The following is a 13,030-nucleotide window of genomic DNA, read 5'->3' as shown; positions in this document are numbered from 1 at the left end:
AGCAGGATCAAGGGGAATGCTAGTAAAGGGTTGTCTTCCCTATTTCTCAGCACATAATATACGTCAGGATGTATTCATCCCAAACCCCCTTTGCTGGCAACAGAAGAAAACAATTCACCTTACCTAAGATCAGATTCACACTGTGTATATGTCTGTGTCTTTCCATTGATTTAAGTGAGCTCAGGCCAGTTCAGCTCTGACCATATGTGAGATCAATATTGCTCCTCTCAATCAGTGCTATAAAATGTTCAGATATAAAATTGTTTGAATTAGAGTGAAATTATGATGTAAAACCATTACAGAGATAGGTCTTTTTCTTTGATATGCATGACTCAAGGGTCAGAAAATTCCCATCTCAGAAAGAGTCAAACAACTTTCTCTGGGAAACATCCTGAGCTCAAGATAAGCTTCCCTCTTTGAGAAAATTAATGTTCAATATAGCCTGTTATAAGAAAGCCTTAGAAAAAAGCAACTGTTTCCCAGGGTGGGATAATTTTCCTGATCCTGATAGGATTCCCAAGAACTTCAGAAGAGAGCACAGAAAAGTGTTTTCACTGGTGAATCAGAAACACCTTGACTGCATTCCTGTGGGTACAACTTTCTGCACTTCCCAACTGAATTATTGTAGCTGAACATAACAGAGGATCTGTGCTATCTGCTGCTGTTTGTTATTGCTGTTGTTCCCAGGGTGCTTCTTTAGCCCTATTGTTTTCAACTGGGAAAGAGGAGTTAATGTTTTGTGGAGTATGAATCACTTAGTCTTCTAGCTATAAGAGCACAACCAGAATGAAATAGAAAACTGCCATGGAGCTTCTGGCGGCCAGTAACTGAAACTGGCACAATTAAGTTCAATGTACTGTGGAATAACAGGGGGAGATTATTAGAAAACACTAATTACCTTTACCCAAGACCTTGTACTAGGAGATCCCCCATGACAAGGACTTATGGAGGACCAAGAAGTAATTAGATTCCTGACAGACCAAATGCTGCATAAGTAATTAAGCTATTTTCTTATTATTGCTACATAATATCAGTTATATATCTTATAGAATAAAGAAATAAACAAAAACAAACAAACAAAAAAGATAAATCTTCCTAAAATTTTCAGCTAAGAGATGACAGTTTCAGAAGCAACTGTCTTAGATTTTTTTTTCTTTTGGAAAACAAACAAACAAACAAACAAACAAAAAAAACCACACACACGGTGTATTCAGTAATATCCATCTACTTGGCATTTCAAGTAATTAGCTACTTACAAAAACAGATGAACTTCCTGCAGTTAGCCTTTTTGTTTCTGGGCATTCACTTCTATACAGGGGTTTCTAGATGCTTATATAAATATCTGTGGCCAGAGCAAGACATTAAACAACACTTTTTAGTATATTTCTTCTAGTTAATCCCCCCCAAATCTCTATTACCTGCATAGCTAACATTAAGCCTTCTGGTTTATGGCAGTCATCCTCCTCGAGACATTGATGATAAAAGAATATATTAAAATATAATTTTCATTAGGTTAGAAATGCTCAGTTAAAATCAGGTTTTGGGTGGTTAGCCCTGCACATTTTGTTACCCAGAAAAAATTTAATGAAGCACATATTTGGCTATGAAAAGCAAATTGATTTAGCCAAACCCAGAAATGTTTGAACCCATGCAGAGTTTGGAATATGATTAAAAAAAAAGAAAATTATTTAGCTTTGTTTTAACTGCTACAATAGAAGAAATAGTTTATATTTGGTTTCCACTGGTAGAACTATATTAAGAATCTTCTAAGCCAATCATGTTTTAAAAGTGTCGACATTGGAGATTAACATTGATTTGTGCATATCAACAATTATAGACAATTAATGTTTAACAGTGTACTAGTTAAAATGTATTAAATCACTATGTTTTATAACTGCATTTTCCAAGATAGAGATGACTTTTTCATAATGATTCTGTTAGTCTCCACTTCATTCATTGGTACAACTCAACATGAATAAAGGTTGAAGGATACATCCCCTGAGTAAGTATAGATTTTATTTTATTATCTTTGCCTTCCTAGTTAAAATACTGTTCATTAAATCCATTCTGTTATTACATTGTTTGTAATTAATAAGAAAAAGATCAATGTAGTTCAGCTTGGATCTTATTCCTTGAAATGGTACATGGCTCTTTTATCTGCTCTTCCTGAAAGCAGTATCTTCTTGCCAAGATTTACAATGTCTTTTCAAGGCTGTAGTGAACTGAATTCTACCAGAATGAGGTTTAGGGAGTTTTGGTATTTCATCCACGTTATCAGTTACCTTCAACCTTAACCTCTGGAGACACGACAGCTTTACTAAAAACTATAATTTCAGCCATAGTGAGGGGGAAATTCATTGCTGTGTGTGCTACTTTGTCATTTTAATAGAGTGATAGAAAAGTGAATTACATCACAAGTTTACAAATCAGAAGTTTTCATTACTTCTAGTAAGATTCTTCCATAATCATTCAGCAGTGTTAACGAGATAGATTCCTCTGTATAAATCTCTGTTGCATGGATAACGTCTTAATGTTCAGGTCTTTGGGGTGTTCTAAGTAATCTTAAATCATCTCAGATGTAGAGTTAGAGAAAGCCTTTCTCTGCTTTTCTGATTCCTGTTTTACTCTTCTAACCAAAAAATGGGATATATGTAACAATAACTGTGAAGCTGAAACAATTAAATGAATATGCTTCTGTCAATCCAGTACTTCTGTTCCTTTGTCTGCTATGCTTTTCTCCTGTTTACCTACAGAAAGAATTTCTGGGGGACACAGAAACAAAGACTTGAACAGAATGGGTGGCAGATTCGCTGGGAGAACAGAATGCTCCTGGGCCATGTGATTTGGAAGAGATGCACTTCATCAGGAGGTGATACTATGGAGCCACCAACCACTGGGTCTTCCTCTCTCATAAACACCTTCTCTGTGTCCAGGCACGTGCACATGGTTTGTGTGTGTGCAATGAATAACTCTTTCTGGGTGCAGATTCTGGGTTCATGTAGATACATCAGAAAAGAAAGAACGAAAGAATGAATGAAAGCTTAAAAAATAACATACCTACAGAAAATAGAGAAAAGTAATATAAAGGAAATCAATTTTAAAACCTAATCAATACCTCTCAGCAAACTTATATTTGTCACAATGGTAATTTTAGAGGAGCAGAAACACCTTTTTTTTTTTTTTTTTTTTTTTTTAACAAATATGCACCACACATTTAATGGAGAGCATTTTAGGCTCACTTAACTTCATTATCAGAAAATCTATAGCTGTTGTAAAGATCAGAAAATCTCAAGGCCAATAACAGCTTTCATCGTGTTCTGAATATCTTTAAATCTTTCCAGGAATATACACTGGAACACATTTTCAGTGTTACTTTTAATGTTTTAAATAATTACTTATTATCAAATATCAAATTACCAAATGTTGAAAAACCACACTGGAATTTAAGTTCTGAATTTCTTTTCATCTCTTGATTTTCTATTTTTGAGAAGAAAGCATCTCATTGTTTCTCAAGCTTAAACAGAAAATGCTTCCATTGTTTCAAGATTATGTTTAATTTCTTAGACTTGAAGGAGTCTTTTTCATCTCAAAATGGACTCACCTACTCACCTCAGAAAACTCGCAGTGAGCACTGCCCATCATTCCTAGGAGACATATTTGAAGAGAACAGTCTTAAATGAACCACCCTTAGACTTTTCTCAGTCTGAGTTTTAATATGCTTTTGGCTACAGCAGAGCCTTAAAGTCATAGATAAAATCAGAAGCATACACTTCTCGTGAGAGAGTGAAGTGTACCCACAAATGGACACAATTTTCCAACAAAGCCAGTGACTAGATCTCACATAAGACTGCAAGAATAGGTCTGTTGGCAATGTAGAGTTGTCTGAGATCACATCATCATCTTTTTTTTTTTTTTTTTCAGCCTGAGGATGTCACCTCATGAATTTGTCCTTTAGCAGTAAGAATAAACCTTTTATACTGCTTCAGAATTCTTTGCCTCTTTTTCTCTGTTTCCCCTCATCTCATTTCCATTGAGACAATAGAAGTCTCATGTTATTCCAAAGTGTGAAACAGTTTAAAAATTAAGTTAGAGATTAGGAAGAATGTAAAGAGCAGCTGAGCATGGGAAACAGTTGCCTGAGGAATCTATGGGATTTTCATCTTTGAAAGATTGTAATTAGATCTATCTAAAGATGGAACAAGCATGAATCATGTAGAATAATCCTGCACTGCAGAAGTGGAATGACACCCTGATGCCCCAGCCAGTGCCATTTCCTACAGTCTCATGGCACAACTCCGCACAAGTGTACAGCTGCAAAAGCTATCTTCTCTTGCTTTTAAACACCAGTCTTAGATAAGAAATATCAGATCCTCCAGGAAATAAATCATTTAATTAGACACGCTCTTGCAATGCAATATTTGACTTGTCATGTCATAAGAAGGACATATTCACTACCAATGCCAACCAATTCTTTGTTTCCTATTGAGCAAGACTGCCTACTGGGCTCACTGAAGTAGTGACACTTTATGGCATGTGTGAATAACCAAAAGAACTTAGGGCCTTGTAGTGTGAAGGGTGTGAAAGGCAACACAGGTGCATAGTAAAAGAGAATCTCCACCCCCAGCTGCTCAAAGTTGAAAGAAGCCATAAAAGACAAAGTTACTGAGGAAATCCAAGGACATAGAAATGCAATGATACATGCAAAAACACTAATAAGGACAGTGACAGTGCTAGGATTAAAACTTTTATCTCTGAGGTCTAAACTCCGTATTCGTGACATACCCCTGTCTGAACTTCCATTTTACTCACACCACTGCATTGCACAAGGGCTTTCCTTACTGAGACATTACTTTTGATTTAGAAGATTCCTAAACTGCAGATTAGTCAAATATTTAACAATGCACTGGAAAACTTTGCTCCATCCTAGATTGTTGTCACTTTTTGCCAGTCATTTGCCATTCACCACTTCCAGAAACAATAGATAGGTTTGGTGGACCTTTGATCTGACCTCATACAGCTACGTTTATTGATCACATATATATTGTCTCCATTCAATCCTCAAGCCTTGACTTGTGGAGTTCTTACTTTCATCTTTTGTGATTCATAACATAGAAAGAAAATGATCCTCCTTTCAGTTATTACACAAACATCCTTGGACAGCCACTGTACTTCTTCCATCTGCTGCAGGACACACCTGGAGGTATCTATTGTTCATAATGAGGGCCACTGAGCTACAGGGCTGCCAGGTAGAGGAAAACCACAAAGCTTTCTTTCAAAGCTAAGTCATTCTTTAGCCTCTAGTCTGCATTACCACTGACTAAGGCCACAGTTTGAATAAAGAAGGTAAGACAGCTTTTCACTTCTCATGTTTGTTTTTTGTTTGTTTGTTTTTGTTTTGTTTTGTTTTTCCAGCTCTAGAAAAGCAAACCTTTGTTTCAGTTTGGGTGGTAATGAAGATTCTGACTTAATGCTGCTAATTACAGTGCATATGAATACTAGGTATAATGTGATAGCTGCTTTTCTACACTACACATGGGTACCTGAATGAGAGAACTCAATGAGATAAATGAACGGGCAGCAGAGAGTTGCATCAGATGCAACAGTATTGAGGTGAGGCTGTAGCAGGCTCCCATCCACCATGGACTGAAAAAAAAAAAAAAAGAAAAAGGAGCAGATTCCTGGAAGATGTTGGGTTTGCATGATTGTGTGCTGAAAATATTTTTTTTTACCCACACATTTTATCCCCATGGAAGAGATCTGAACACTTATACTATGTTTAGCTTCTACATTTTCTGTCAAGGACTACACTGTTAGAATTATTCTAGACAGAAGAATTTTGGCAGATTTATTTTTTCCCTGAAGCAGCAGAAATAACCAAAAATGAATTTAGAGAATATTTCAGGCCTGCAAAATTTCATTTCTTCATTTATTTTACAATAACTACTCAATTTCTCAAGTTTGGACTTGTACAAACACAGAAAAAGGCATGTTAACTATAGCATTCACCCACACCACCCAGGGCACTTTCAGAAGGCAAATTATTACATCCTCTGCAGTAAGATCTTTCTTCATCCAAGAGACACTTTTGCAAGTCTCACAAAAGATCTCTCTTTGAATTATTGAAGAGCTCATTTCCTTCAGATCATCTATCTTGCTTTAATTTTACTTCAGCAATAGTATCCCTTTTTGGTTCCTAACCAAGTTTTCTTCATATATTGCTGAGTTTCCTATCAGTCAAATGACTTTTTGGACTTCCTGGAACTAATGGTCCTCCACATTTTATTCTCCCTCCTTATCCTCATCTCTACTACTAACCTTATACTTAGCTCTTTTTGCTGCAAGATCTGTGAGCCTCAGAATCGATAACAATTTCCTCCAATCCACCTTTACAGGAGCTAAACAGGTATCTTTTATTAGCAGAGAGATGAGCTTCAAGAGGTGATTTGCAAAGGTTAAAGCATACATGCGCTGTTCTGAGAAGAACAGACGCTGATTCCTAGTACAGTTTCTTAATACTCGATTCATCCTTTCTATAACTATGATAATTATCACCAAGCCTTTCCTGAGCCACTGGACCTTCTTCTACCCTCTTGGAGACCCTCACTTGAATTGCTTGTGATCATTGCTTGTGACACTCTTAGAACTAATGTCTTCCCCTTACCCACCATCAGCTGGATGGCTGAAAATCAGAATCAGTACTAGAGTCTAAGGAAATATTTATTTACACCTCCACTAGATTTTTTTTTTACAGTGTTTGTTTAATTTTGTCACTTTATACAGAACAAAGTCCAGAACATATTAATTAACCTCTTTTTACTCATAAAAAAAATGTAGTTAATAACAGAGTAAAACTGAGATGATACATATACTGGAACATGAAGCATATGGAAGACTCAATAATTCCTTCTAGATCAATACCACTTTTGAAATGCCATTTGGAAGCTGGAGATATTGAGTAAGCCATTTTATCTAAGTATGCCTCTATTTTCCCTTCTCCTTTCCATTCTCCTCTCCTTTAAGGCAGGAAAAGTCCTATTATAATCCATTTGGAACCACAAATATTTTGCAAAACTTACTCTCTTGTTCTCTGGGTTTGTACAATAGCTACTTTTATCCTATAAAATAAAACAAACTGGGGACAGCTCTCTTGTCTGGAAGTAAAAGGCATGCAAACCCTACATCCGTGTATCTTAATACTGTTATAGACCAGAACACAGTGTGTGTGTCCCAACTGCCTGCTGGTAACCATCCCTGACAGTGCCATCACCAACACCATGCCTGAGACTCCTCCCAAAAATGTTAATTGCTACAGGCTAAAATAATACCAGCAAGAATAAATAAACAAATAATTAATTAATATGCAGAACTTCTGCTTGTTCTATGACTCCATTTTATTTAACACATGTAAAGGGAATATGCATAATTTCAGTTGTGTCTAGTAGTTTCTATTATGTTATAAAAACTCATGTGAATTGGCACTATAACTTTTAGTTATAAAACTAAAGGTGTGAGAGATATGTTGGAATACCTGTAGATTAAAAGCATTAGATGAAATTATTACCAGAGAGAGTTATCACAGAGGTTTTCTTCAAATATGAGAAACTAATAGTTAAGAGGAAACTAATAGTTAAGAGGAGCAGGATGAAGGTGTACTTATAACCTGAAACAAAACTTCCGCTCTTAAGGCCAACTATTACACAAAATGAAGAGCAGATGAAAATCACATACAACCAAATCATTTTTACCTACGCTATTAATACTCCATATTCATTTCTGAAATATGTTTCAAAGTTATTCTGCTACATGAGTGTATAATTTCTTCTCCAGTGAATTTTATCTGGAAGTATATCTCCTGGCATATGACTTGTGGATGACCAAAGCAATAAGCACTAATAGATGTAGCCTGGTGTCTGTATCTTAAGTTGCATAATGGTTAGGTTAAAACAGCACTTTTTCCCACACTTGAAAGTCATCACATTCACCTTTTTATTTGAGGTTAAGTCCAGTTCCTCAAGGTGCATGAGGTAAATATTTGCTGAGCTTTTAAAACATTTTCCATTAATCAAAATCTCTTGAACACTACAATCACTAATGACCTGCCATCTTTCATTTCTGTCACAGGCAGGCAATGCAATTTCTAGAACTGTGTAGTACATCAAGAGTGGAGTGTTTATTGAAGGATATCTTTTGGCCTCCCTCTATTCCCCTTGGGGTTCTACAGTGTGATTTATTTGATATACGTGTTTCTTGACCACTCTGTTTTTTGTTTGTCTGAGCATAAAAAAGATGGGAGCAAACCCAAATCAAATATTTTACAAAAAAGGTAAGAGGAAGTGGAAAGTTTGATATCTTGTGATTTCCCACAGAACCGCTGTGTGGCTTTGGGAATTTAATTCTTTTTGTGCACTTAAAAATTAAGTCAAATAACTCTCCACAGCAGGGAGAAGCAACATGCGTTTGTGTAGGTAGAGTAACATAAGTATCCATTAGTAGATGAAACTTTCCTTGTGAACCCATTGCATTTCAGCAACAGGAACTCTCTCTTCTAGTTGGAGCATCTATTTATAAACTTCTCAGTTTAATTTGGTAGCCCAGATCAAACCCAAGATCAGAGCACAAATGAAAGTGTAAATCCTATCCCAGCCCATTTTCCAGTGTAGCTTCACATGAGACATTAGTTGCATGAGCTTTCTTTTATTTCAGAGGTAGGATTTTCCCCTTTGAATGGTCTGACATATCTGTTCATTTCAAACTTTTGCTATTCTGGTTGTAAAATCTGGGTTCATTCTGGTGTCACATCCATCCTAGGTTAGTGCCTTAAGATTTTCTCCACAGAGACAACAAATGAGCCTAGCTCTGGACCAACAATTACATGTTCATAACCAAAAGAGCCCAACAGATGAAGTCAAAATAGTCTTCAACACATTGGGATTCTGGAAAATGGAGCTTTAACTCCCTACAGGAACTCAGTACATCAATGGACAACAACGATATTATTGTCTCACATCCCATCTATCTCAAGAAGCTTTCCTGCAAGCTTTTTATAGTCATATAAAAGTCATATACTGAATAACAGTTTTCTTATAGTTAGTCATGACAGTTCCCATTGCAGCTAGAAACAGATATTTTAAACTGAGAAAATGAAAAGCCAGTTCTCTCTAGACTTTGTTTTATTGAAGAGCTAAAACTTTGCAATTTTCAGTTCTGAAGTCCTTACGCATAAAAGGATCTCTTAAAGCTGACTAGCACTGTTGTAAATAAGCAAATTCTATACAAAATTAAATATGTTTTGGGATCTGCAGTAGCTAAGGGCCACCATAGCTTTTGAAAGCAATGCTTACATACTTTATTTGTTTGATGTGGCAATGGAGTGACAATTTCTTGTGTTTAGGATAAAAGAAGACAACACAGGTCATATGGCACCAGTTCCAGATGAAGACAGTGCAGGTGGTTTTTGCTACACTTCACTCTGAGCAACTAGCAAGTAGGGTTTCCATCTAAGTCAGTCTTCAAGACACTCTTTGTACAAGCCCTTTTCTGCAAGATGATTCCTCTGAGCTACTTTAAATGTCCACATTAAAAGTAATGGACCTAAGAGGGTCTTATCTTTTTATTTTACTTTACTTTATTTTATTTTATTTTATTTTATTTTATTTTATTTTGCATTAACTACAGTGGTGACTTGTTCACATGCAAATGTCTAAATTGTAGACATATGAATACGTTTAGATGAATATCATCCTAAGGACAGTAGTCCATTTGGATGTCAGAAAAGAATCAAGATGACCCATAGAAGAGACTACAGAGAAAAGTATTTGATGTATTTGAAAGGAAGGGCAGCCACAGCAACCATAAGACAGAGAAATATATAAGTAATGCATCTCAAATTACCAAAAAAATATATATATATAAAATAAATATATATATATATACGTATATATATATAGGTTGGTTCTAAAAAGGAAGGGTAGAGGTAGAAATCCCTGTTGTTGCTTTCCCCTTTGTGTAATAGGGAAGGATAGCTGTGTGCAACAGGTAGTCTGTGAATAGAGGCTGCTGTCCTACCTGTGGGACAATCTTAGCAGACCAGCTTTCAAGGCAGTTGGGCAGAGCTACACTCCTTACATGTTCCCCTGAGTATCTCTCCAAGACAGCTGGTTTCACTGTCACTGTTTTATTCCTGTTCCTGTATTGTTCATTCTTGGGATGACGTCAGGTCATCTTTCTAATAATGCACCAGAAAGGCAGCAGGCCGCATTATCTGACTCCTGGAATGCTCCATTTTGTGGTCAAGACACCATTTTTCTTGTTTTATCTAAGGTCCACCAGTTGATTCAGAATATGTGGTAAATAAAAAGGTCCCAGAAGGTGTACATTTATGTCTTTTACTTTTCTGCCTACTAACCCAGGGACCTTTTCTGTTGGGCGAACATATATCTGAGAGAGCTTTCCTTTCCCCCCTTGATGGTTAGGGAAAGAAAAGCTGCTATCATTGAGCCCCATGTAAGGGAAAGGATTACCTATTTTTTGCCTTTAGCACACTAAGAACAGATAAGTACATCAGCTGAAGAAAAGGAAGAAAAGGTGGTGGTTAACCTTCGTTTTGGAGAGATTTCACATTTACCCAGAAGACACATCAGCAATTCTTAACACGATGTTACATGAACAAGTCTTATCTTCAGGCTGTATATGTACATTATGAATTTTAAACCTCTGTGAATGTAATGGATGATACAAATCAAATGTTTGTGTGTCAGCTTTCCCTCACACAATGCTGTTAATAGGTCTGGCCAATATTGTGTTGCATGACATGTCATGACAATTATATATGTCTTTGTACAATATGTACCACTATGACATGGCTGACGTTACTTTCTATCTTTTAGATATGCACATCTCTAGGAGAGACCATGAGTGTGGGCTTTACATATGCTTGACTGGACTGTCTTTTATTTCGCCCTACTCTGAAAAGACTGGCTATAATTGCCTAGCATTACTCACCTGCCCAGCAGCAAAAATTCTCCAGCGAGTCCCAGGCGCCTCATAGCCATTAAGAGCCCTCTCACAGTCATGCCTTCGCAGAAGCAGGCAACCACTCTTGCCTTGGGCAAGTGGCTCCGGAGCTTTCGCAGCAACTTGTCAAAGCTCTGTTCGCCAGCATTGCTATAGATCTTGTAGGAATGTGCAATGCAGATCCCTTCCTTGGCTGCCATATCTTTGAAAGCTTCCATTCCACTTTCACCATAGTTTCCTAAATGCAAACAGAGACACGTATGCACATATTAAAATCTGCAGAAGTTTTTTTTGCTCTGGAAACAGCAAATATTTTAAAAAGTACATAATATAACTGCACAGACATCAGTGAAGCCATCTTAAAAAAAATAACACAAACACTTTAATTTATTCATCCATTTTTCAAGTCAAGATCAACAAAGTTTCCTAGAAACCTCACTTCTGTTTAGCAGCCTTCTTCTATGTTGAAACCAGTCTGTTAAGTACCTCAATACCTGTGAGAATCTGTTCCAAAATGTCTACAGCAAAATCTGTATAAATTGCACGTTGCCTTCTGATTCTCTTAAGTTGACTGAATGTGGTCAGTTGCTCTGAGGTTTACTTAAAAACAAAACCAAAAACAAACACAAAAAACATACACACACACACAAAAATCTTTTGGATGTATTCTTTGGTGTAATATTTTGACTATAAACAAAACCAAAATAATTGCTAATAACAACATGACTGTTCATAGTGCAATCTGAACAGCAACAACATTTAAATTACACTGAAAGGTAATAGCTATCCTGTGAAGAAAGTTTTTCAGATGACTCAGGAGAATGAGAGGCAAAATTGAGGACTAACGTTACAGAGACCACAGAATTACAGATGAACTAAAGGTACTTTTTTCTTTTTTTTTAATTAAATGTCAGCAAAACCAACAGAAAATTCTTCATATTTTCTTTCAAGCTGTTCTCCTGTAGGATAAACTGGTAATAAATACGAGTAGATAGATATGTCTATTGTTTTTTATTCTATCTCACCATAGAAAATTTCTTCATTTGAAATTGTAGATTGTAGATTGCAGTGCTTAAACAGTGGGTGTAGTGTTCCCACTGACAATCATACTAACCAGGACTGTCCTTTTGGTTCCTTGTGTTCTTCCATCTACCTTTCTAAATCTGTTTCTTGTCTAATTTAAATCAGAAGGATTTGGGGGAAGGAACTCTCTCTTCTCCAAAATATTGCCTTAACTTCCAAGTAATATTCCACAGAAACACAGTCAATAAATGAATAAGACTGAGAGTGTTAAAGTAACAGATTTGCAAGGAACTGTTGATCCATCACTTCTGTTGGTTTGCAAATATTAAAATCTGTAATGACAAAAAGATTTCTTTGCCAGCTGTGTTATATGAGTGTTGATAGTGAAAAAATATGTGAAGTACTTAGAATCAGACTACAGGATTTGGGCTGTCTCTGCCCTCATTTGCTTTTGTGACTTTGGACACTGCAGCCACCAAACACTCAGCCTGCCTGCCTAGGAAATCACCCCTATTTCTCTACTGCCAGAGTTTACAGGCTGCATTAGCTTCCAGACTGTACATGAACATGAAAGAAACAGTCTCCAGTTTAAAGATCTTAGCATCTGAATAGCCCAAAGAGACAGGGTATAAGAAAGGAAGTATCACTACCTTAATTTCATATCAGAAATAAATCACTGAGAATTTGAAATTTCCAAATGGTACCCCCAACCAGAATGGCAACTTGAATGCAGGTCTCCTTATCTAATGTGCACCAACTTTTATTTTTCTCCCTGCTGTGTCTAGGTCTGATGAAGAATCCATTACTATGCAGCTTGTGCCTGAGCAAAATGTCATAGAAGTTTTAAACTTAGTTGTAGCGGTGCTTCCTGGGAATTGCTGTGCTTCCCTATGCGTCATACTCATAGGGCAAACATTTCCTGTGATAGATCATCATCAAGTGATTGCCATGAGATGCTGAAGGAGTTCAGCTACAGGTTAAAAACATGATGCCT

General features: G+C 36.5%; 1 protein-coding gene across 3 annotated transcripts in view; it reads right to left on the bottom strand.

The window, feature by feature from the left end:
* GRM5 (glutamate metabotropic receptor 5) overlaps nucleotides 1–13,030 on the bottom strand; it is a 288,413-nt gene that overhangs the window by 144,707 nt on the left and 130,676 nt on the right. For all 3 annotated transcript variants that reach the window (XM_040544290.1, XM_040544291.1, XM_040544292.1), the window contains one exon: nucleotides 11,002–11,251. In XM_040544290.1, the coding sequence (XP_040400224.1) occupies nucleotides 11,002–11,251 (250 nt within the window). The remainder of the gene's footprint in view (nucleotides 1–11,001; nucleotides 11,252–13,030) is intronic.

The sequence above is a fragment of the Cygnus olor genome, chromosome 1 (genome assembly GCF_009769625.2).
Source record: "Cygnus olor isolate bCygOlo1 chromosome 1, bCygOlo1.pri.v2, whole genome shotgun sequence".
Taxonomy (NCBI): domain Eukaryota; kingdom Metazoa; phylum Chordata; class Aves; order Anseriformes; family Anatidae; genus Cygnus; species Cygnus olor.
The sequence above is the reverse complement of the archived record's forward strand: the minus strand, read 5'-3'. Positions and strand labels throughout refer to the sequence as shown.